We start from the raw sequence: 24,723 nt of genomic DNA, 5'->3' as shown, positions 1-24,723 counted from the left end.
ATGCTCGGATATAAATATTTTTCCTGTAGAAAACCAGAGTTGAAATAAAGGTGCACCTCCACTTCCACTTCAGAGCCCCTTTATTTCTCCATCCAAGCAAGAGAAAAGGAGACATAACCCCTGAGACTTGCTAACAACCCTCATGCTAAGGGTTGCAGCTGCAGGACCAGAAATTCAACCACTACTGAAAATGTTTAGAAGAAGAAACTATCAAGTAAAGACCTCTGATCTGCTGTCACTATGTTTTATTGACTCCCCCAGCTCTGAACCCCACTAACATTTGACAGCTTTAAATAATCAAATGGTCACTTAGAAGATGTAACTTCACAGAAAGGGAATCCTCTAATATTTAGCATGAAAGCAGCAAACAGGGTCCTGCAGAAGTTACTAGACAGATCAAGATACTAGGTGGAGGAGGTTGTTCTAAACCCAACTACAGATCATAATAATAGTAGATTTTATTCCTGCTATATTGTTTTAAAGCTAGTTTGAAATGCCTTCAAAAAGTTACCACTGTATGAAGTCCTGTAGGACCTCTCCACAGGAGCTGAGAGCTCAGACCCCTGGAGGGGAAAGCACCAGTGCTTCAGGAAGAGGAAACCACTCTAAAACACAAAGCCAACCAGAGAGCACAATGGCAACAGCTGTTAAGGTGAGGACGCACAAGCGCGTGTTGAGCATGTGTGGCGGTGGACCTGGCATCCTCAGCAGGTTAACAAGGGATGGTGGCTGTTGCTGCACCTGCCCGGGGAGGGGACAGCCAGCCCCATCCTGCCTGCCAGCAGCCGGCCCCGCCTGCGCGCAAGGAGACGCAATGCAAATGACAGAATATGAGAAGATAATGCTGAGGATGCTGTCAACGCCCTTACTGACTCCTGTCAAAATATTTTACCTAGTAGCTTTATAACCCATCATTTTTGAGCTACAACTCAGCATTTTGACACCATTTTGACAGGCACCTTGCAATACCTAAAAGATAGCTTGATCAATGTTAAAAATGTTCGGTACGAGAAGTAGCCAAAACTGTATTTTTCCAAACAGCAACTAGAGCAAACTGATCAGCCAGGTTCATTACCGGCCCATGTGGGGGTTTTTTGGTATTGCTTTTTTGTGTAACAACTTGTAAGCCATTGACAACTTCTATCGTGCACTCTAAACCCCGTATATAATATCGTAAGCCGTTGTTTGTCTTACTTTCCACTGTGTCTTCTGCCTTCACCCCCCCCAAAAAGGCAAGATTTGATTATCTCCGCTGCATCAGCCAAGACAGCAACACCAGCTGTTCTCATTGTGCAGCCTCTTCCTCACGGCCTACATGTTAATAACCTGATCATTCCATTTTCTCCTTCAACTGCCGGCTGCAGCACAGCGAAGAGACAAAAACCCAGGCCCATCTGCAGCAGCTGTAGGCACTGAACTGTGAAGCCACCAGGGATTTATAAACTAATCTGTAACACAACACTGCCTTGTTTTTACAAGTGAGAGGCCACATTTGTGCAGACCTGATCTTTTCTTGCAATAAACTAGGAGGGTTGGGGGGGGGCAAGGATGAAAACAAGATATCTCATCATTTACTTAGGAAAAAAAAACCCTGTACTATATTTTCAAAGTATTTTGACTGGTATTTGGGTAATCTCTCAGCCAGGTGATGTCTGCATTTTGGGTTGGGGGGGGGGCAAGGATGAAAACAAGATATCTCATCATTTACTTAGGAAAAAAAAACCCTGTACTATATTTTCAAAGTATTTTGACTGGTATTTGGGTAATCTCTCAGCCAGGTGATGTCTGCATTTTAATGTGGTTTGGCCACATCCCTTGCCCTCAGTTCTCCTCTTTCCCTTTCCTCCGCTCAGAAATCCCCCAAAACTTTCTCTCTTTTAGAGAAAAGACAGGAAGAAAATCTCCCAGCTCCACTGTGTTTTCTCAGGGGTTCCTCCATACAAAGGAAATAATTTTTGAAATGGAAAATAAACCATCTGTGGAAAAAATAAGCTCCCGTTTCTCCCTGGTTTTGGTGATCTGAATAAGTCTCCAACTGAACTCTTTCAAATGTTTCAAGCAGGTATGTTTAACATCTCCTTAGGGATGCTGCAGCACGAAGACCAATCGTTTAACAGTAAATACACGCAAAACCCTGCACCTGGTGGAGCCGGACCCCACGCGGGGCAGGCCCGGGGGAGGACGACTCCTGAGGCTCTCCCGAGGGCTGCGAGGCGCTGCGCTGTGCCCGACTCCGGCAAAGCCCGGGGATGGCTCGGCAGGGCCACCTCCCCTTCCTGAAGTTGGATCGGCTAGCCCGACAGCAACTGCTGCATTTTGATTTATCTGTCCCGTTATAATCAGCACTCATTACAATCACTTAGAGCAACACTACAGGCCTCATTATGGACTAGGCACTCGCTGCCATTAGTCTTTAAGAAGGATAGCGCTCAATTTGCCTGGCAACATGCGAGGTCCTGACCTTGGAGCTATTAGGGAAAAGATTAGACTGCAGTGTGACCATGTGTGCAGACATGAGCAAACCAAATTAATTTCTGGCAAAGGGAGGCACCAGGCAAAGACCCCGCCATCCTGAGGACACCTGAGAACTTCTCCATTCCCCAAAGGAGATAAGCTAATGGCACGTTTAAAGGAGCCTGGTTCTGAAGGTGAAGCACATCCGTGGTATTTAGAGAGATATTAATCCAGTTTCCCCACAAAGTATTTGCTTGGCTGATCAGATTAAGGGATCTAGCCTTCAACAGCACACCCCCCACCACAGCAGGCCCCAAGAAATCTGTGATACTTCACAGCCTCAGACATATTGCACCATGTGTACCCAGCTGCTACAATAATTAGCTTATGAATGTATCAGCTGGTTCTGTGATTTTTATAAATAATAACTAACCTACAGAGCAGAAAGAGCCTAATATTAGCAAGAAATTGCAAGGTGCGCCTAACTCTGAACCGTTATTGTGCTAAATGCCCTGTCTTCTCTCACATTGTGCTGGACTGGATCTCCCCCAACGCCATTTATAAATATTTATTTTTGCATCGGCAACGGCAATGTATTTGTGGCAGCTTTCTTCACAACAGCCATCATTCGCTCACCCCCCCACACACACATGCGTACCCACTGTGTGCATGTGTACACTTATCTGCATCAAATCTGTCCTTTCATTGCTCTTTTCCTATCCTTCCCTTTATTTATTCAAGCGTTCATTCTCTCGCCCATCCATTCAAGACCCTATCTATCCATCTATGGGGCTGCTTATTAGGCGATAGCTTCGGCTAATACGTGAGAAAACACAGAGCTGCAGTTTACTCACACATTCTTTATGATTGCAAGTAACCGCCTTCCCCATGCACAGATGAAAAGTCTGCATTGGATTTTTTAAATTATTTATTTAAATAATCTTAGCACGCCATCCAAGAAAGTTTTGCAGTACCAGGCAAAAAAAAAAAAGAAGTGTAAATGTCAAATAAAACAGTGACAGATGACAGTATTCTCTATTGAATAGCACCGTTTCTTCGTGCATGTTCAATGAGAACTCATGAATTATTAATATGCAAATCTCCTTTTTCTGTTAAAAATCTCAACTTAGGGTTTTTTGGTTGCAGTTTTTTTTATTTTCTTTTATTTATTTCTTTGAGTCTGTGTATGTTACACAGAGCTTTCCAGGAGAATTATTTCATTTAGGAAATGCTAACATGCAGACATTCTTGGAACTACAGCCATTCACAGTGAATTTTCATCTATAGCTACATTTATCGGCATGAAGAAGGAAAAGTGAAGAAGGAGACGCTATCTCACCACCTTTTCCCCCACTCATCCACAACATCTGAGCTCACTGCATTACAAGTAAATCCAACTTCTGTGAACGTATTCTGAAAATCTAATAACTAACACATCCTTCCTCAGATCCATGATACGCTGTGCTTCTGATCCTTCCTCCTCTGCCCATCGCAAGTCTCGCTCCACTGCACAAACAGCCCCCTTGACTGCCACAGAGTTACCGGGGCAGTTTGATATGCGCCAGTGTCAATATGGGTGGCAGAATCTGGCCCTTAATGTCAGCTTCTAAGGTTCTTAAATGGGAATGTCTTCCATTAAAAATAAGAGGAGGAAAAACAGCACAATTAAAGGATGCTTTTGGCTCTACAGTCAGGCACACCCAGTGCTTGTGGTTGCAAGGAATTCTGCTCAGAACTTCCTTCATTTCACCCCAAAACTTCTAGAGGCATTGAGAATGCAGCCCAATTTAGCTCATTAAAGAGAGCTGCAGAGAAGTGCTGGCCTCTATTTTTGTTGTTCTCATGAGACAAGATAAACATTTTCTAAGCATTTTATTTGATAAAACAAATAATATCATATTAATGTCCTATTTTTAACCTCTCTCTCTGTCTCCTAATCAAATACATTTCCACATAGCTAAGCAAACAACAACAAAAATCTGCAGGAAGCCAGCCATTCCCATTGTGCTTTTATGCTGTTAAAGAAACAGCGTGCTTACTACACCAAAGCCTTGGCACACTCAAACTCCCTTGAGGGACAGTTAGCTGGTGCAGCAATCGCGAGCCATATTCTCTGTCACTTATCCCTGAGCCCTTCTTAGCAGCTCGACCCTTTCACTTTTGCTAGACTTACCCTGGAGCAGGGGAGGCAGCTCCAGCAGCCAGAGGTACCACACTACAATATGGTCAGGTTTTCCAGTGCTCAACAAAGGTATGCACAAATATCCTGACCCCAAAAAACTGCTTCCTACAGATCTGCTGACTTGCAGTCAGCCAAGGACCAAATTTCTGATTAAAGGACAAGGCTGCATGTGGGAAGAGTTCAGGCTCAGTTATGCTTACACTTCGAGCAGCATCTCTACTGAAAGCCATCACAGGAGGTGGCAGTTGGGTGTCCGTGGTGACTTAGTCACAGGCAGGCTGTCTGCTCAGGCTGGACCACGAGGCACTTCGAGCCTGGCTAAAACTGCAGTTAAACTGACCTTGTGCTTCCCTGCAGTTACACTGAAATTAATAATAATACTAATAATACAGCTAGTTTTCTGTGCTGACATTTTCTAAGGTCTCCAGTGAAAGCATGAGTAGGCAAATGAAGAGTTTTTAGTAAGAGTGATTCAGGAATAAATCTCAAAAATAAATGTAAAAGGCCATTTCCTCACCCACATCATCAGTGCAGAAAATGTCAACATATGTGACAAAAGGAAAAAAAAGCAGCAGCAATGATCGACGCAAGTCTTGAAAGATTAGGAAAGAAATGCTGCGTTCCACAGAGAAAGCTCCCTTTCTACACAGGATCACAGGAGTCCTCTGGACAAACTTCCTCAGCCTCTCTTCCCTCCGCTCAGTTTGGGACTCTCTGCAGTGCGAAATGAGCCAGATAATATTCAGCTCTTGTTCCTTAGTCGCCAAACTCTCTTTCCATGAATCCAATAAGTGTCTATTAAAATAAATAAACCCCCTAATGATTCAAGATAACCTAATCAAGAAAGCTGAAATGGATAAAAGACTAACTGTAATGGAGAGTTCTGTCATGGCTTCAATGAATTCTTGATGAGGGCCGGGGGAGGGGGACTGAACCTGAGAAGCTTTACTTGGAGCATTTTGATACAGTTCAAGGTTAATCACTCAATAGACTGGATTTTCTGAAACGCTCGGTACTTTTTCTCCCCAAAAAATTTAAGGCAAAATGCAAAGCACTTTCATGAGGGCCAGTTTCTCACTAGCCTTATAAAACACGAAAAAATACAAAAAAAGGAATGAGGTACATGAGCCCTGACATATCTTAGATTCATGGGAACACCAAGCCTGCTTACAGCTCTTGGCCTCAGAGGGAAGGATGCTGTGCACTGAGGATACTTCCAGAGTGCCAAGTTCAAACTAGCTTCTCCCCACACTGGAGAGGAAGTGTGGGCTTGTGGTTAGGGCAAGCAGCCTGCCATCAGCTCCCAGGTCTGCCAAGGACTTCCTGAGCAAAGCCCCAACTCCACAACTGTCCCTGCTTCGCTCAGCTGCTGAGAGGCTAACACACCGCTGCAGATGCTGTCCTGGATGGGGGTCACACTGTGACTGCATATAGAAGTTTGTAAAAAAGAAGCTAATGTCCAAAGGTACTTCAAAGAAATTTTAAGTTCAGTCAAGGAGAGAAATGTCTTTCTGTATTTCCTCCATATGTAACAAGAACATCAAAATATCAGCACAACAGATATGCCCCAGCTGTAGTGATTCGCAACATCATAAAGGCACCGAGATGCTACAGCAGTACGAAGTGCCCTGTATGCATACACTATATATGCTACGCATCTTCACCACCAGCTGTTTTTTCTAGCTGTTGTTCATCACCACTGGAAGCTAATTAGTTTAAGGGCACACAAAATACCTATTATAAGCTAAAAGGGGGAGAGAAGGCATCCCATCATATTGAACGTATACGAGGGAACATAAGTTGGGAAGGAAAGAGAGGGAAGGACAAAATAAGGGGTTTCTAGAGCTAACCCTGCCCCAGAGTGACGCTGCTCATCCCTCTCGCAGTACCTCTATTTTCTTCTCGGAGCACGGGCAGGAGGTGAGGGCATGGGCAGGTGGCCATGGTGCTGAGACCCATCTAGCATGGGCTCCTACTGTGGGGCTAACACCCCCCTTGGCCAGAGAACAGGCTCCCAGACAATCCTGGCAATGAGGCAGAGATCTCAACATGAAAAGGAAAAGTCAGAGGAAAGGTGAGGAACTGTCGTAGTGATTTCCATCCATAGCCCTGGGTTTCTCTTAACCTGAAGGGCCTCAACTGAAGGGCTTTTCTGCCCCCAGCCTCCACCCCCCCACCTCCCCCGTCAAGTTTATGTTTTGTTTGTTCATTTTTAAACAGGGCAAAGATATGAAGCAGAGACTGAGCTTTGCCAGCTTAACGTTTTTTTCAAATGTTGCTCCATGGGGTCTCTCTTGCTTTACTGTGGTGCAGCTGAAACAAATTCCAGTCCCTTGAGGAAGAATTTCAGTTTCAAGGGTTTACTTTTTGTTTTCACTGGACTGGTGAAGGTCGAACCCTTCCATTTGCCCTGCCCGGGGCAGATCCCCAGCAGCACGTGCCCCGCTTCCCCACGCCACCCCAGCCTGATTAAGGAGAGTCTCTTGCCCTGGGAGAACTGTGCGAAGTTCGGTCTCCATGTTCGTACAAACTTTGCCCTACCTCTGACTGTCAACAAGGGCTCCAGCCAGCTATGCCCACTATTTATTTTGATAGTGACTGTTCATTATGAACAGAACTATATTCCTAAACTCATTTCTCACAGACTAAAAAAAAGTCTGCTAAGCACAGCACAGCCTCTGCTAGGACTCTCACTAGCAGAGGTCAGAGGGGCGATGCTGCTGCACAGTATTACAGAAGCACTGGCACATGGTCACAGGGGAAATGGTTTTTCTGAAGTCGTACTGTAGAGCAGCTGCAGAACTGGATAACTGGTAGAAGCCGACAGTCCAAACCTGAAGCAACCCAAGGTCAAAGTCTCTACGTGTCCCACTGCCCAGCTCTGGAGACACACAGGCCACCTGAACCTCTCTGAAATGGCACACCGGAAACCCATCTCCTTGTGAATCAAATATAACCAGGAGAGCCCAAAGCACAGATTGGAAACCAAATCCTGGTGTTCCGGCCACACTCAGAAACACTCCCAACGTGATAATACAGGTCCCAGGTTTAGCCATTTAAAGGACAAAGGGGACTAGCAGGCGGCATCCCCAGAGAAGCATGGTACATCACTAGCAGCTGGCAACTAAAATCGGATGACAGCTTTGGAGGCTGTGTTTGGAGGGCACTGAGCCCCTCAGCTCCTGCTGCCTTCAAAAATACAAAGGGATGCACAGCACTTCACAACAAGAGTAAAAATGTCTAGATATAAATTGCAAGGAATAAAATGCATATTAAGGTAAGTAAGCGATGGATAAGTCAATGTCTAAAATGAATGACTTGAGATCTTTATGAAGGTGGATTCCCTTAAAGAAGTCTCACCATACTACCTTGGTACCTCTGTGAGGCCCTGTTCCTTGCATTTATGTTGACTTGTGAGCTCTGTGATTTGTAACCTTTGTTTCTAGCAGCTGCCCTTCCCTTTAGTTGCTGAACTGAGACTCTGCCATGACTTAAGAATAAAGATGGCTACTTGTTAAATTAGAGGTCAATTAACTCCACCGCTGGATGATGCCGCTTGCAATAACTGCTCTCAGTGGGTACCACTCTTCCTGTACGAAGACAGAAGATGAAATGAGGCCTCCATTGGCTCTGGATGCTCTCTCGGGTACATGACATACAGCCCTGTGTATAAAATGTCAAAACAGCCCTGTCGGAGATTCACTGGCTGCTAAAACTGTGAAGATCTCACAGCACCGTGGATTGCTGTTGACAGAACAGCAGTGCCCAACATAACACATGCCTTGTTAGCAAACTGGAAGCCTCTCAGTAGTCTGGGGTGAGGGAATAATAGAGGAAGCCAATGCAATGCAAGCCAGGCCTGTGGAGAACAGCAAGTGAACGAACCTTGGCGGAGAGTCCAAGCAAACCCTCAGACTAGCTCTTTTTTCCCCTCTTTCAAACTCTCTCTTCTGCAAACATGGGCAGTTTTCAATGAGCACTTCCCACCATGTAACTCAGCTGCTGAAATCAGCAGCATCTTCACCACAAATGCCCACGACTGGCACAACTGGCCTGCACAAAGCACTGGGAAAGCCCCATGCTAGTTTTTAGACCTAAGGTGACACACCGACCATCCCACCATGCCAGTGGCTCTCCCCTGCACAAGCAACTGTGTCCTTGCTTTTGGCACTCCTCCTGGCCACAGGGCACCGCAGCCAGTGGAGGGACAGCACAGGCACACCAAGCCAGGCCAGGGGGCAGGCACACAGGTGGGCTGTGGGGCAGGGGGAGGCCCCGTACCGCTATGGTTCTTGGCTACAGCTTCTCTGTCCCTGTCTTCCAGTGCCCCCATAAACCACTTTCATGCTCCAGCAGAGCGCTATGACATCTCAGCATGGTGAATGCTGGGTCATCCCAGGGAGCCAGTATTGCTTTGGCAGGGCTGTGAAACAAAAGAAACATCAGCCTCAGAAACACTTCTTTATTCGCTGCTGCTGAAGAAACAAAACCTTTATGTGCAGTAACTTTGCTTTAAACAATAACATTTGTGGATCCTGTTCTTAACCTTTTGCATCTGGCTTTCAAAATCTGCCCTATTCTTTTTCCACGTGAAAGACTACGGAGCTTATTTTTGTTTTGGTGCTGGTGTGCAATGCTGCCAGAGAAGCACGCTCAAGCTGGCAAACACCGAAGCTGGTGAGCCACCCAAATTATTGTTGGGTGGTTCAGTCCCTCTCTATTTCAAGAAGCCTCTGGGTATAATGACAGGAAGCTTGCAGGCAATTTTAAGCCAAACCTCAGAGAGGCTGGCATTCAAGTCTATGTTAAACACTCCTTATTAAAAGCTGTCCAGTCCGGATTCTGGGTAGAACTTTGATATCTGCATGGAGTAAAGAATAAGGGGCACGTTTGCAAAATCAATTGTGCAGTTTTTATATTTACTGCACGTTTACCACATATGTCATTTATTACACAGTGGAAAACCGTTAAATGCACAGTAGTTGTGCCAAGTGGCATTACGCTTTTAACAGCTTTATTCGTTTAACAGCTCCAGTTCTCATTATATTTTGCCATGTGGTACATGAGATTTTTATGCATTTAACAGTTTAAGAGGGTTCCATGGTATTTTCCTTTTATGTATTTCATACTGTGCCTGGGAATTTGTTGGGGGGTAGAGGGGTTGCGGACTGTAACCGCTGTACCCTGACAAGAGAAAGCAAAAGGCAAAGAAAATGAATGATTAAATGAGGAAGGAAAAATGAATCAGACCTCCATGTGTCAGGGCACAAATACCTGTAACAAGGACAAGGCTCTCCCATGTGCGTTCATAGCCTTTGATGCTTTGTTTATATGCCTTTCAACCTCTTATTTCACATCTACTTTAATGACTACAATGTTGTTTCCCTGCACAGAGGAAAAGAAAGTATGTATTTTGCAGAGTGCATGCATCCAGATACTTCTATCCCCCTCTCTCATTGTCACAGACACACTTGTGCATTTTTGTGTGCACACTGATGTCTTTTCCTAGCACAACTGAGTAATTTCATCCAGGATCAGAAGCAGCCCTTTTCACTGCGTAAACAATTCCTTCCAACAGTCTCCAATCCACTTGCTGCCCTTCCTACAAAAAATTCTGTCTGTCCTCCTTTCCATAAAATCCCTTCTGGTGCATTATATTTTTTTAAAGAGTTGGATGAAATTTTTAAATTAATGGATTCTCTTCAAGAATTTCACCTGACCTAGGTTTGCCCGCATGTATTTTTTACACCCAAGGTAGAAATTAATCCAGGAGAACTCACTGCAGTGCCCTCTCATGCCTTTTTGTAAAAATGATTGGATCTGATGTGAATTATTCACATGGCAATACCATATGCAGCACATACAACATGCAAAAAAAAGGAAACACCTGCCTAATATGCGGTTTCCCATTGCCTTCCCTCAGTTAATCACTTAAGAAAACAATTTCTTTACCTGCCAAATGAGAAAGATACCATCATTTTGAATGGTCCTTGTCCCACTAGCAGAGGTGTAAGTTATATACCACAAGTGGGAAAAGACATGCGTGTTTGTACAAAAGGGGAGAAAAAGCTTGGCTGTGAGCTGATCCTTTCCTCAGCCTATTTTAAAAGGGAAAAGGAAACCACTTAAGCAGGCAAAAGCCAAAAACACGACAGGTTCCCCAGAGATGAAGATTATTATTATGGTAGGAACAGATGTATTTTTATTGTTGGGAGGAGGAGATGGGTCTAGTTCCAGCCCCAGAGTTTGCTTTAAAAACAAAACCCCAAAAAGCCCCGCAACAACAAAACCCCCTCTACCACTCACCTGACTTTTATTGGCAGCCACTTTGGCAAAGAGAGCTTGAGATACCTTGGCCCTTTTCATCTCCTGTTGGATCTCATCATAAATGGCAGCTGTGATGTTGACGTTGGCGCCGTCCGCCTTAATGGGGAGGTCTGTTGTTGGTGTCGAGGTTTTGGCCTACCAAGAGACCATGAAAATAATAATTAAAAAAGTGCTGCTTTCAGCCCAGCCATCTGTGCAGAAATTATCAAAGGATTTCAGTCAGCTGATGCCAAACTGCATTAGCTACAGAGGGACACTTCCTGTCCATTATTCTAATCAGGTTAATTGTGATTGGAAATAATTGCAGTGCATTCCTATAGGACATGCAAGGCCCTGTCAACTCTCCCCCTCTCCCTCTCCCAGCATGTTTATTGAGCAGCTCAACAACAGGATAGGTAGCCGCGGCACTCGGCCGCAGGCAGTCGCTGAAGTTGGCTTTGCCAGCTAGCTACTGCGGCAGTGGCACCAGCCTCTACCTTCTCCCCCCTCTCTAAAAGTGGCCTACACCTTGGAGGAAGAGCCAATTCTCCCAGAAAAAATGAGTAAATGGGTAGAGGTCTCTAAATAATAAATTATTACTCAATTTAATGCACTCCCTCAAGTCTCCCTCATCCTTTATTAAAACTATACGTATGTCATTTGAGTATGTATGGTTTCCCAGCCTTATCATCATTATGCTAGCCAGACAGTCACCTAATTTCACCTAGGAAATCAGTGGAAATGAAAAAAAAAAAAAATCATTTCATAAAGCTGGGCTTTGGCATGCCTTTGATGTGCTGCCCTCATTCTCCTAAACTCATATTGAGATTTTGTGTATTCCGCTGCACTCCTTTTAATTGAATGATTTCCCATCAGCTTCTGTGACAAATGAAGGACAATAACGGATGCTGCCAGTACTTTCCCCGGGCTGGACTACCCCTACAAGGCTTCTATCAATACAGTTCAGCAGGCTGCTGCAAGACTTCTATTTTAAAGCCCCTCAGCCGAGGCGGTCCCCAGATCGCACAGGCAGACAAGGGAGTGAGGGCAGTGCGATGCTCACTGAGCGCTCCTGGCACCAGCAGCCCCTTGGAGAGACAGATCTCGTTTGCTTTCCTGAGCTCAAAGAGGAGAGATACCAGGGCGGATCACTGTACCCCTTATACCTTTTAAGTGAAATACGTAGGTTACTGATATAAAATCTCTGTTTTCTTTTGAGATGTAAAGGTCTTAGGAAATAAAACAACCTAGGTGGCAAAGCTCACACTTCCCGATAGATCCAAACCTCCCATAAACCCTGGTGACATTCAGATATTTGTCCTAATTATAAATCTTTTCAGCTGGCTCCTGTTTTTGTGCCAGAGTTGAAGCCTGCTAGAGTACATCTAATGTTAATTTTTAACTAGGCAGACATGCCCAAATGCCTATTTGTTAATGGGAAGGTTAACTAGGCAAAACCAAACCTTCTGAACTTCTCCTTCTGTTTTGCTGTCCTCCAAATCTTCCTCTCCCTAACATCTTTTTGTACCAAAGGCCACATTAATAATGGAGCCAAAATCCAATCAAGCCAACAATCTAGACTAATCACTCTTCCTACCGCTTCCAGATAAAAGCTTTAGCCAACCTGTATCTTCTCCCTTTCCTAATCCCCAAGCTCAGCAGGCACTCCTCTGGGCTTGTTCCCTGCTTGACATAGGCAGGACCCACGTAGAAAGGGTCTAAGACTTTCCTGCTCCTGCTAAGACTAGCCCTCCACGTTCAGGCGGGGGCAGCTGGACGGCAGCTGGGGCAGACCACAGCCGCCCGGGCCCCAGGAGGCCAGGGCTAAACCCACCGCCATCCACAGGCCATGAACACATGCAGGGTACAGCCCGACGGATGGACCAACAGGGACACCACGCTCTGAAATTCAGTGTTCACAGATAGATGAGAGTTAGGGCAATTGTGGGAAACATAAGAAAACAACAGAGATCATGGGAAGGAAGAGGACTGTCCAAGTCTGTCAGGACTCATTTAATGGAGCTTAATTTTACTGAAGGCCCTGCAGTGCTTTGACGGGTATAAAAAAAGCCTTCCCAGTCACTGGAGCCTTTGGCTAGCGCAGCAGCCGAGGTCACCACAGCCTCAAAGGCCGTTATGGAGGCCTGAGATCCTGGGAAGAACAAAATTAGCATGTAAAAGAAACATTTAAAATACAGCTGTGTCCTGCATGGGTCTCCTACACTGCTAGCTCCACAGCCACACATCGGAAAAAAGCCTGCCCCACACACCCTGAAAGCTGGGCCATTTTTTATTTAATCACCGAAACAGGTAGGGCAAGTACCAAACCAAAATATCACAGTCATTAAAATAAAGTATTTTATGTCAGAGGCCTAGATTCAAAACTGGTCTTGATATTAAGAAGGAGTTTGCCATTATTGAAATGTATCATTGCAAACAGTGGGGAAAAAAGAAAAAGAAGCGCTTGCAACCACAGTGCCGGAGTGCTGAAACCCAGCCATTGCTGCTGGTCTTCCACGTGCACACAGTAACCCCTAACAGCTCAGAGCCTCTTCCCCACAGCGCTCGCACCCGTTTGCCGGATCAACCTGCCATTCTCACCTTGGGGCAGGTCCTGAGCAGGGGCCACCCTGCGAGGTGGGTGAGGGGCTGGCTCAGAGTTTGGGACAGCCTGCGCAACTGCCTCAGCACCAGCACTTCCACAGCTATCTGCCAGTGCTCTCCTCCTACCCAGCACACTCAAGCATCATTCCTGGAAGTATTGCTGCAGGAGATTGGTATCTATGGAAACCACGTTTCCAAATGCCATTCCATCGACTTCTCCGGCACCCTAACACAATTCCTAAAAGGGCGGTATAGCTCCTACCGCTGCTGCCCCAAAGCACCCTGCTCCAGGGTAACATACCTGCTTGGGGAGGCGATGCTGCCGGGAATCGCTGCGCTGCACGCAAGGATGGCATTTGTCTCGTCAGAACTAATACCGGGCATATGGGGAAGCGCAGTAGCCGTGCTGCCTGCCCGGGAGCTGGGAAGCAGCCTCATTTGCAGAGGTGTCCAAGTTGTCAAAACAGCACCTGTGCTGACTGGTGCTGGCCCTCTGAGGGCTGGGGAAATGTTATCCAGCGGGCACAAGGCAAGCACTGGGTACACAAACCTTTGTGTGTTGCTTTTGCTGATTAAAAACCTCACTGGAGGTTCTTATTCTTATTCTTATTCTACTGGATTCTTCAAGCTGAAATAAGGCAAGGATGCTTTATACTTCTAGAGTATGGTTTTATAGCAATGCTTACCTCTTAAAAAGGCAGGCAAAATTTCCATTATTTTAAATAATGTTCTAGCTGTGGCTAGAACATGGGAAAAATGTCGTATTTCAACAGAGGAATGAGATGGGGCAACAGATCCAATTTTTATTCTCACTGGATTGCATCTAACCTCTCCATTTCCTTCTGTTATTCGATTTTAGTTGTGGAATCTATGGCATTATAAATATAAATGCAGAAAGTGGATACACTACTTGAACATTAAAATAGTTCCCTTTATAATTTTATTTTCACTGAAAGGTAACTAAAAAAGGTAAGAGTTATACAATGAGTTTCCCATGTAATAAAAATTCAGTGTCAAATTTGGGTTGGCAGGATACGCTTGCTTTTAGTGAAAACAGTTCTTTACATCATGTATTGTGGTGAAGTGCACCCAAACGCCAGGGTTAAACTGAACAAGCTCAGGTTTCTACAAAATCAACATACCTTCCTTAAGGATGATCAGTTTGCATGTAAAACTACCCCCCCCAACGTTTACTTATTTTTAGCAGCTGTGGCCACAGAATTCAATATGAGAAGTGCTCAGTAATACTATTATAAGCAGGGCTAACACAGCCCGAGACTTTGCAGACTACATGACCATGAAAGCACCGAAGCAGGAGGGTTATACAGGCCCATTTACTAAAGATCAAGAGAAGTGCTAGAACTGACCCATCATGTCTGCACAGTTAGAAATTTCAAATTCAGGTCAGGCATATGTCATGACAGGAGTTAATCATCACCTCTGTGCAAGAACCCTCACTTTTTCAGAGTATATGCCTGGGACTGCAAGCAGTCTGATAAAAGGGGGGTGACTATTACGGTGTAGTATGTGGATGTTCTTTCTTAGTGCAAAAGAACAACCTACCCGGGGAAGTGGGCGGCAACAGCACGCTAATAAACACGTGCAGTTAAGTCAATGAGATGACAGCTGGTTTGGAGCTTTAAAGCATCATCTTCCTTCCCAGCACCCTGCCCATCTCTACTTTCTGTACTTCAAATAATTACTCCTGTAAACCTCTAACTCAAGGACTGTGATTTCCTATGCAGAATACGGAGCACGCTGATTTCTAGCAATGTCTATTTAATTCACTGTCGACCTCTGTTCACTACACACTTTTTATTGCAACATACATGAACCTCTCCAGAAGCCCAGAAATTTCCTCTGTGTTCTGCAGAATGTAATGGACACAGATAAAAAGTTATGTGCACTGGCTTTCTATAATATATTCTGTAATAGCCATTTAGTAGACATGTATCAACAGCCTGTATGTAATGCCCACACGGTCTTTCAGGTACTAACGTTACATACTTTCTGGCATTTATGGCATTGATTAAAGTTAGAATCATCATCACAACGTCTTGCTGAAATCCACTAAATGTCTCTAAACAGCCACTCCAAAACCTTACAAAAGGATTTCCACAACTCATCTGGGCGAGGGGAGCAACAGACGGGAGAAGGGCAGAGAGGAGCTCCTTTCCTGGACTAACCCACACAATAAACAGGTAACGAGGGATCGCATCTTACCTGTGGGGTTCTGGAGGAGCTTGGGCTGCTGGCAGCTGAAGACACCATGCTCACATTGGGGTTCATACTTCTCTCTCTCTCGTCCTGATAGATGCGATCCCGCTCCGAGTCAGGCAAGTTGAGGAAATTCTGCATTGCCCTTAAGTTTACCAGGAGGGACTGGGAAGCTGTCCTAGGGTCTTCTTCTTTACGCAGGATCTCTGACAACAAGCCCTGGTTCAAAAAAATTCAAAAAAAAAAAAAAAAAAAAAAAGCCCAGTCAAGTGTTGGTTTTTTGGGTTGTTTTTATAATTTGTTTAGTGTAACCAGCTGGGTTGCAATACTGAGAACCTGCAGCAGAATCTCATGGGCTCTCCCAGAGGGGATATTTTGTACGAAAATGTTTATCTTCTGGGGGCTGGGGTTTATTTTGGGACTGTCCTATTCTGGCACTGTAATAAGCTTCTGAGTATGGAGATGCTGGATAGGAAGGTAGGTGCATTGGGTAGAAGAAATTGCAGTTACCACCAGGTGCTTGCTGCAAATATTTTAGGAGCTGTTAGATCTCTCTCTCTCTCTCTCTCTTTTTACTTGAAGCTGGGAACACTTGGCAATCCTGCTCATCTTTGACAAATCTGCCAAGGTTGGTAAATTTAGTTTCGACATTTAAACAGTGCAGGAGGTTTATAAAGAAAAACATTTGGCTGGTTTTTGATGTTACAGTCCGTTCATTTTGGTTTGGACAGTCATTTCTGAGAGGAGAAAAACGGAGCAGTAATAAAGCCTTAGAATCTAGCTTTAGGGATTTAACTCATTCTTTCATGCCTCATTTTAAAATACCACAGGCTTCACATTGCAACGATGAATGAACACCATATTCATCTAGTTTTTACAAAAGCCATTATTCCAGGAACTAACCAGCACAGCACTTCCAAAAAAATGGGGGGGGGAAGAGTTGGAAAGATGAAAATGTTATTAAAAGAGGCTTAAATCTAATGATGGGATTAAATTTATGCATAACTGTACGCACTCAACAGTTCCACAGATTATCTAAAAGTTAAAGGCACAACACACAAGCCTGGATCACGGCCTACAGAAACTACCGGGACACAGCGTGTGCCACCAGCTTCCCCTAGGCACCCCCTCACATCCAACACTTCACAAATGGGTATTTCACTCCAAAAAGCAGTTAACAGCAATTTCCTGAACTACACATGTTTAAATGTACTGGTGTGCAAAGAAGCAGAGAGGGATTATTTCTGCCCATCGAGAATACTTATAAGAGATGGCGGTCGGGGGCTCGTTATTTTAAAAGGCTATCCTGCCAATGTTTCCCTGAGCAGTCCAATACCCTTCCCGCTTCCCGCCTGCCACGACCCAGAGGCTCTCTGCACCACTGCTCCCAGGAGTGCTGGCCACAGAAGCCGTATGAAATCCCAGTCGGAGCTCGGAGGGCTCACTTCGACCTACTGCTGTGAGAGGAGCAACGTTCAGCAACCACGTGCAAAGAGACACCGCAGTGCCCCAGCCACGATTTAGCTGTCGCTGTTGACATGAGCATTTTGCAGTTACTTTACAGCTACAACCGAGGCAAGCTGCCTCATGAGTGTAGTCAAGGCTTACTCCTTTCTTGTAAGAAAAATGTTGGTAGAAAACAACCATGTAGTCAAAACTGTAATGTTTAGTCTTAGTTTATTTTCTTCCATATCAGAGAGTATCCTCCAAAAGCCTTGCTAAAACACTGCCACTACAAGTTGGCCAATTAACCAAATGCCAACATTTTTAGTATACGTTGATCTTATTTACCAGACTTCCTGACAAAACCAACAGACCAGCAAATGATGTATCTGTATCTGCATTTATCTGCTATTGAACATCTACATTAAAACACATACGTGAAAGCCCTACTTCAGCACTGTTCATGCCAGAAGTGCTCAAAACAAGCTCAACACACAACCTGAAGGTAGGCTGCATACAGCTCCATCTTTTCAGCTCCTCATCTACATAATCAAGCTAAGAGATTCCCAATTACGTTTTCCTGCAATTATGAGAGTAGTTACCAGAAGGACTGGAGGTGGGAATGGAGCCATGGTGGGACCCTCCAGTCAGAAATGGGATCGGAGAGAGAAGCTGGCTGGTGAAAAAGGTCTACACTGGGAAAAAGTCCGAAGAAAGTGCAGTGCTGGGCTGGCCCTGGCCTGGCCTCTGGTAATCTCTGTGACCTCAACACAACTGCATGCTCGTACTTGGCTTCTTCCTCAGGGTTTACCACCCCTCAGAGAAGCTAGGGACATTTTGAAAAGCTTTCCAGAGTTTGCCAGGCTCACAGGCTAAGGGACATTAACCAAAAAAGGACATTACAGAAGCTTGAAGCCATGACTTGAACAATTCCAAGATCAATACAGCAAGTCCCTACTACAATTTTCCCTTAAAGTCAGTGGAAAATTCTCCAAATGCAGAAAATAAATGAAATACCAGTTCCACAGATTCTCTAAATTCTTAATTTCCTAAGTCTTTTAAAGGATACATAACTTCTTTTTTTTAAAGAGAAGATCAACTTCAAAAATTAATGAGTTTAGGTTGAAAGAAAGGTACCTGAAAGCTACTGGAGCTGACTCCAGACAGCTTTTTCTCCCTCCCATCTTAGCCTGGCTAAATTTATGGTCCAATTTCAAAAATGGAGAGCAGAAACATATGTGAAAGCATGCCAGCAATTACTTTTCAGTGCAGTCATTGACTCCCTATGTAAATCAGAGGCTCACAGGTACAAGTGGCTTGGTCATGGCACTAAGAGGTATCTCACTGCCTGAGATACCAACTCTTGTGCCTGGAGGCTCTGATTCATCACCAAAAACAGCTTATCATGGGGTACATTCAGTGGTTTTGAACCCTAGCCTGTGCCTCTTGCTTCTACGAGGGTCTCATTTCTGCTACAGGGACGTAGCAATATTTTGCATCGCTGCTCGATCACCAGGCTGTACAGCCACCTCCTAATGCAGGCACCTGCTCCAGGGAGAGGGACTAGCTCCTTCGCCCAGCGCCGCGACACAGGCAGCCCCTCGCAGGGGCCGAGCCCTGCTCCCCCATGCCCTGCTCCAGGCCCGCGGGTAGAAAACCTGGTTGCAAAGAGAGTTTTTCCTGCAGCTCCTCCAAGTGCTTTGGCAGCTTAGGACCATGTAAACAGCAGGACAGATAATAAGAAAACTGACTCAGAGGGAAAAATCTCATGTCCTCCTGCAACCGAAGATAAACAACGCTGGTAAAGAACAGCGGCTAGATAGCTGAGTGATAGGGTAGGACAATAAAATAAAGTATCTTGAGAGCAGTAACATTTACAATAATGTAATTCTGAGCTACTGAAGTATACACAAACTAACCAGTGAGCAACATTATAAAAAATAAAGTGATATTAAATAATCTGTTCAGCCTTTTTGTCACCTGCAACAAATTAGGCTTTCAATATGCAAAACATCTTCCTTCCAGAAAAACAAATGATCATGATTTCATTTAATTGTAATTTAATGAGGCATAATGTATTTTTTGAAGTGATATACACCAGGTGTGTGGTGAGGAAACTGGCCCAGCCAGACAAACCCTACTGTTTCTATTTTTGAGAAAACCCTAAAGCCAGCCAGGGACTGTTTTCATTTCTGCAAATTATGTTTCTGCTGGAGGGGGTGAGGGAGGGAAACCCACAACATTCGTACATTTGTTATAAAATTCCATTGGCTAAATTAGCTCATTCCAACTTACTTACATCTCACATATTAAAAAAAAAAAATTAAAAAATTGGCAGTTTGCACAGTAACCAACTCTGCAATCCTAAAGAAGATCCTCAGGGACTAGAAAGTCTTAAACTGGTTTTAAATAGCCAAACAGATCTTCTATACTGAACACAGCTCTCAGGATACATTTTAGGATATGTAGCTTGATAATATCTTTGCTTTTCCACTCCTGTGCACCATTTTTAAGGCAGTTGCTGAAGAGGCAACTGATGAAAAGTTTAATGTTCACACAGGCCGTGCTCATGAATGAGGTGTGTGCTCACCCCAAGACAAGGACTCTGCGCAGGCACAGTTTGGTTTATACTTGGAACTTGCACCATTTTTTAAATTACACACTGGATCCATAACTGACTTAAAATAAAAATAACCAAAGGTGGAAAAGGAGCAAATGTCCAATCAAAATAAAAAAGTCATTGGAGCTATTTAAGGTAGGAGTAATTTTGACAGTGCTTTTTCAAACTAGCTGAAATCTAGTCTTTCAAAACCAAGCCAGCAAAGCCACTATCTTGGGGGTTTGCTTTGCACTCATTTATGAAACCCGATTTCTGAACGAATTTCTTTTATTTTTATTAACTACAGAATTTCCAGGATGAACAACCCAAACCTCATGGGCAAGAAATCTTTTTTTAAGCAACTTCTGAAAGATGATGCAGTACAACGTAGAGCAAATGTTATTCAGACTGACTCCTACATCCAAAGGACCAACTGACCAGCCATCAAGACCAACCCAAAGGCTTGACCAAAGCCCACAGAAGGCAAGCGAAGGCTTTCTGCCTTCTTCCCAAAGGGCTTTGCCTCAGGCCTGGAAAGGCTGTAAATGAGATCTCAGTGGGACAGCCGACTGCACTACCAGTGACTGAACGCAGGACAGTTTTGAAACCAGAGCTTTTCAAAAGCAGTCTGGATGGGGGTGAGGAGGTCATGCTGGAGTGCAGCCCAGACACTGATGTCCTGGGGACAGAGGAGGATGAGGGCCATCAGGCAGCAGGAGACTCGTGAGCACTGGCCAGGACCTCACATGCGTCAGGTCCAATGACTCAGATGGGAGCTCCGCTCCCCCTCGTACAGACCTAAGCAATGCGTCTACAAGAGCAGGCACTAAGGTTAAAAAGGTTCAAAACAGGCTTTGGACAATCAAAAAGCTGGCCAAGGCAAAAACTTAAATAAACTCAACTAATGTGCTAAACCTCAGTTTTTATGTTCTGTATCAGGAGATTATATATATGAAGGACTAAAAAAGCATAAATACTTTTTTCATACTTTCAGTTTATTTGTGCCTCTCCATACTTCAGCTATTGCCAAAAGCAACAGAGAAAATGATGAAATACTAGAAAAATATTGCTCCTGTAGTACTTAAAGCTCCAAATACTTTAAGCCCAGTACTTGTAACTGACAGTCGCAGTAGAAAAGCTATCCTGCTTCCCAACAGGTATAGATGCGACTCTGATCAGGATCAGAAAATGTAGGGATTTATTCAAATTCAATATCTGAATCTTAAGGATCAGTGATGTAAACCTGTCCTTGCTCAGCATCCCAGTTCAGCACACAAGACCTATTTCCAGCATGGAAGGCAGCACTCAGGGAACCCCTAGTTAGCTACTCTGAACTACACTGAAATCGTACCTTCAGCACACAACAACAAACTTGATTTTGCCAGGCTAAAATGACCGTTTATATTTAAAATTGACTGCTACTTGCAATTGAAAGCTAGAGGAGGCAGGTCAGCCCAGGGAGCTCTGCAGCAGAAGCACTAACTTCCCCTAACATTTCAAGGAAATAAAGCAACTCCACCTGCTGTGTGTTCCTCGCATCAAGGCAGGCTTTTACCATGACATCTCTTTGCCTCTCTGCATTTACTCCAGGTCCCACCTTCAATACTGTCTTCTGGACTGAGTAAGATACATTCAACAATTCTAAAAATACTTCTCTGCCTCTAAGTATACAGCACTTGACAAGAACCCCTGTATGAAGTACTTGCAGGCTTCTTAGGACACAAGCTCATTTTCAAACGCTCACTGCTGTTTCCATTCTCTTGCATCTCTTCCTAATTCCAGCTAGAATACAAAGCAGAAGTGCTGGAAGTCTCTTAGAAATGCTTATCCTGGCAATGCGTTCAGTCTAATTTTGCTCAGCAAAATTGCTTTAGATAATCAGTGGAAATTTTTGAGCGGTTAGCCAAACTAAGCACCTTCGTATCCATCCTGTCACAGTTTCCATTGGGCAAAACTGTGTTTGCACCCTGTTCCCTGACCAATTCTTTTGTCTCAATGGGCAAAATGTGCGGTGCCACTTTTGTGTCAGTTCATATGAACTTCAGAACTCAAAGGACTTTGACTGGTTTTCCATCAGTGTAAATGGGAGACCAGCTGTCTCCCACTACCCTTCAGTGCAGCTGAATGCATCACATCAGTCCCTCATTTAAAAGAAATCTCCTGATCTCTAGATTCACCGCCTACAGCCAGAGTATGAGCCTCGTTCTTAAACTCATTTAACTAATGCTAAAATACATACATCTCAGGAGAGAGCTGCTTAGGCACAAAGCATTTAGAGGCTGATTTGAATAAAACTTATACAGGGTGCAACAATGACAATTTGATTTTTATTATTAAAAATGAAGTGTTTAAATCCTCAAAGAAAATGCCTTTATTGCATTAGTTTAATAAAGCCTCTTTTTTATTATGGTATCTCTTTTTATGAGAGAAGACAGGATGTGCATGTGGAGCTGAATGTGGATGCATGGGGAAAAGGAGGAAGAGAAAGACCGACCACCTGCAGCCACAAAGTGCCACCATTTATATGACATGCATGTCAAACCTTTATACTGAAATATGCCGGGAAATGAGCAAGATGCACAGCTCATGCACGCTCTGTATATCCATGCATTTGCTTCCAAGGCTTAGGACTCCTGTGCATCAGCTGAGCAGGCAGCAGTCGCCTCCTACAAGCACACATTCTGAAAGCCTGACTCACATGCTACTTAAGATCTTTTCATTCAGCCTATTGAATACAATTAAGTTAATTGAAACTGAAATTTTGGGCAGTGCAAAATCCACTGTAGACTGAAATTTTGGGCAGGGCAAAATCCACTGTTGGAACAAATATCCCATGTACCGAAAATCTGCAATTTATTAAATTAAGCACTTCCCTTACAGATTGCCTTCTTTCCTGTGAGTACAACAGAACGCTGCTTGTGCCACATTACACACAAGAATAAAACAAGTAGGCAGCATGAAAGGGTTTCATGCAATAAGAGAGAGTTTTCTATGGGGAAAAAAAACAACAAAAAATCCCCCCCCCCCCCAAAAAAAAAAAAAACCCCCCCCCCCCCAACCAAAACCAGAACCCTTGCTAATTGAAAGTCTGTGCACAATGGGGCAGACACCATAGCAATGAATGCAGCATGACTGTCTCACTAGATACCAGGCAGAGAATTAAAGCTGCTCGTCTTCCTTTCACTTAAGTTAAGGGGAAAATTATTTGCAAAAGGAATTCTGTCCAGGATTTGGCTCACAAGCAAGCAGAGGTGGAAGAGTAAGTTATTTCAACAAACTGTATTTCTAATCTTAAAGCCTCTTAGAGGACCCTTTTCTGATCCCACTTCAGTTTGGGGGAATTTTGCCAAAGCAGAATTAGACGTAAATGAGGAGTCACCACCCACCTCCCTCCCTGCCTGCCTCCAAAGCCTTTCTTTGGAGCTTCCTTACCAACCACGCTCCTGCTCTCTGAGCCCCCAGCCCCTCTATAACTGACTGGCAACACCTCTGCACACTGCAGAAGTGTTATTTCCCCCTTCCTCGTTGCAGGAATCCAGACTTGCCCACAGTCGCACCAGAAGCTGGGGCACCATCCAGCATCGATCCTGAGTTTCCCTATGCCTCAACCCACTCCTGCAGCCAAGGTGTGACCAAATCCCTCCAACAAGGTGGAACAGTTGAGTTTATTTCATCATAAATTTCACTACATCCGAGGCTGGTAGAGTTTCCTCCTCCCTGTGCTGTTACTTCCTTTAATCCAAAGAGGCACGGTTAGGCACCAGCCAACCTGGGCAGGAGCTGAGCTGGGTAAGCGCTGCCTTCCTATCTGCATGCTGGAAAGCCAATGCTCCTCACCCAGAGCTACTCTGGGTAGGAGGGCGCGAGGGAGGGAGCACTGCTCTTTGGGAAGAGAGTTACAAGCAGCCTGGTGTTTTTACCCAGCTCTTTGTATCTGGCACCACAACTGTTTCATTCAAAAAGCCTCAGGTTCATGGATATTTCCAGTTTCTGAGGCTGTTCAGTAAAACAAGCACTGGCCACTCGCCCAAACATTTTACTAGTTTTGGCTATTATGTCAAAACATTGGCAAAAAAAAGATGCTTAAAAAAAATATATATATAAACAGAAACACTCATTCAGTCTATGGGCTTTGCAGTCCACTGGGCACTCCCGAGGAGGAGAGCAGCAGTTCACTCATCCAGTGATTTAGACTGTCTGGACTCTTACAAACAGCCTGACCAACCGTCCTGACTGCAACTCCAAGAGCCTGCAGCAAAGAAGGGTGCTGAGCAAGCAGGGAGAGGAAAGAACGTATGTTCATTTTCCTTATGCAAAGCAGGATTCAAATGACCTATTTTCCAGCTAGGATTTTGAAGAGCACAGATCACTTTAGCACCTCCAGATTTGCTAAAAAATTTTCCAGAGAAGGACAAGGTAAATCCGAGAGAGCATTTTCAGGCATTTCCTTTAAAATAGTCCTCTTTCTTCTGTAACCATCACCAGCTGCCCATTTCTCAATACATTACAACCTGCGATAAGCAAGCTTTGGTTATTACAATCTTTTCCAACACGAATGCTGTATTAGGAGAAACTACAGTGCAAGAGGGAGATGGCACAAGGACTCTGCTCTGAGGATGGCCAAAATCCATGTGCGTATTCTCCTCCAGGAAGAAGTCCATAGCCTTGGTAACAGCTTTGGCCAGCAGTCCCCTTGTCCTGCCTCCCATTTCACGGTAGCTTGGCTGGCCAACCTGAAGGGTGCTCATGCTTTTAGAGGCTACTAGTCACCTAGAAGTTATCCTGATTTAAAGATGATGCATGCTTCAGCCAGGTAGGCATTTTTGGAGAACTCCAGGCTGCACTGACAGCCCCTTTGATTTTACTGCACTGTTTGAGACCAGTGAGGGACAGCTGCTCCTCCTGTGCATTAAAACCT

The 24,723-nt window shown here is 44.5% G+C and overlaps 1 protein-coding gene across 1 annotated transcript in view; it reads right to left on the bottom strand.

Moving 5' to 3' along the window:
* The window catches only part of SATB2 (SATB homeobox 2), a 114,624-nt gene that overhangs the window by 24,370 nt on the left and 65,531 nt on the right, over positions 1–24,723 (bottom strand). Inside the window, exons 6-7 of the mRNA XM_009284677.2 lie at positions 15,770–15,982; positions 10,943–11,098 (exon numbers count right to left, since the gene is read on the bottom strand). Of these exons, the coding sequence (XP_009282952.1) occupies positions 10,943–11,098; positions 15,770–15,982 (369 nt within the window). The remainder of the gene's footprint in view (positions 1–10,942; positions 11,099–15,769; positions 15,983–24,723) is intronic.

The sequence above is a fragment of the Aptenodytes forsteri genome, unplaced genomic scaffold (genome assembly GCF_000699145.1).
Source record: "Aptenodytes forsteri isolate BGI_AS27 unplaced genomic scaffold, ASM69914v1 Scaffold183, whole genome shotgun sequence".
NCBI classification, from domain to species: Eukaryota; Metazoa; Chordata; class Aves; order Sphenisciformes; family Spheniscidae; genus Aptenodytes; species Aptenodytes forsteri.
The sequence above is the reverse complement of the archived record's forward strand: the minus strand, read 5'-3'. Positions and strand labels throughout refer to the sequence as shown.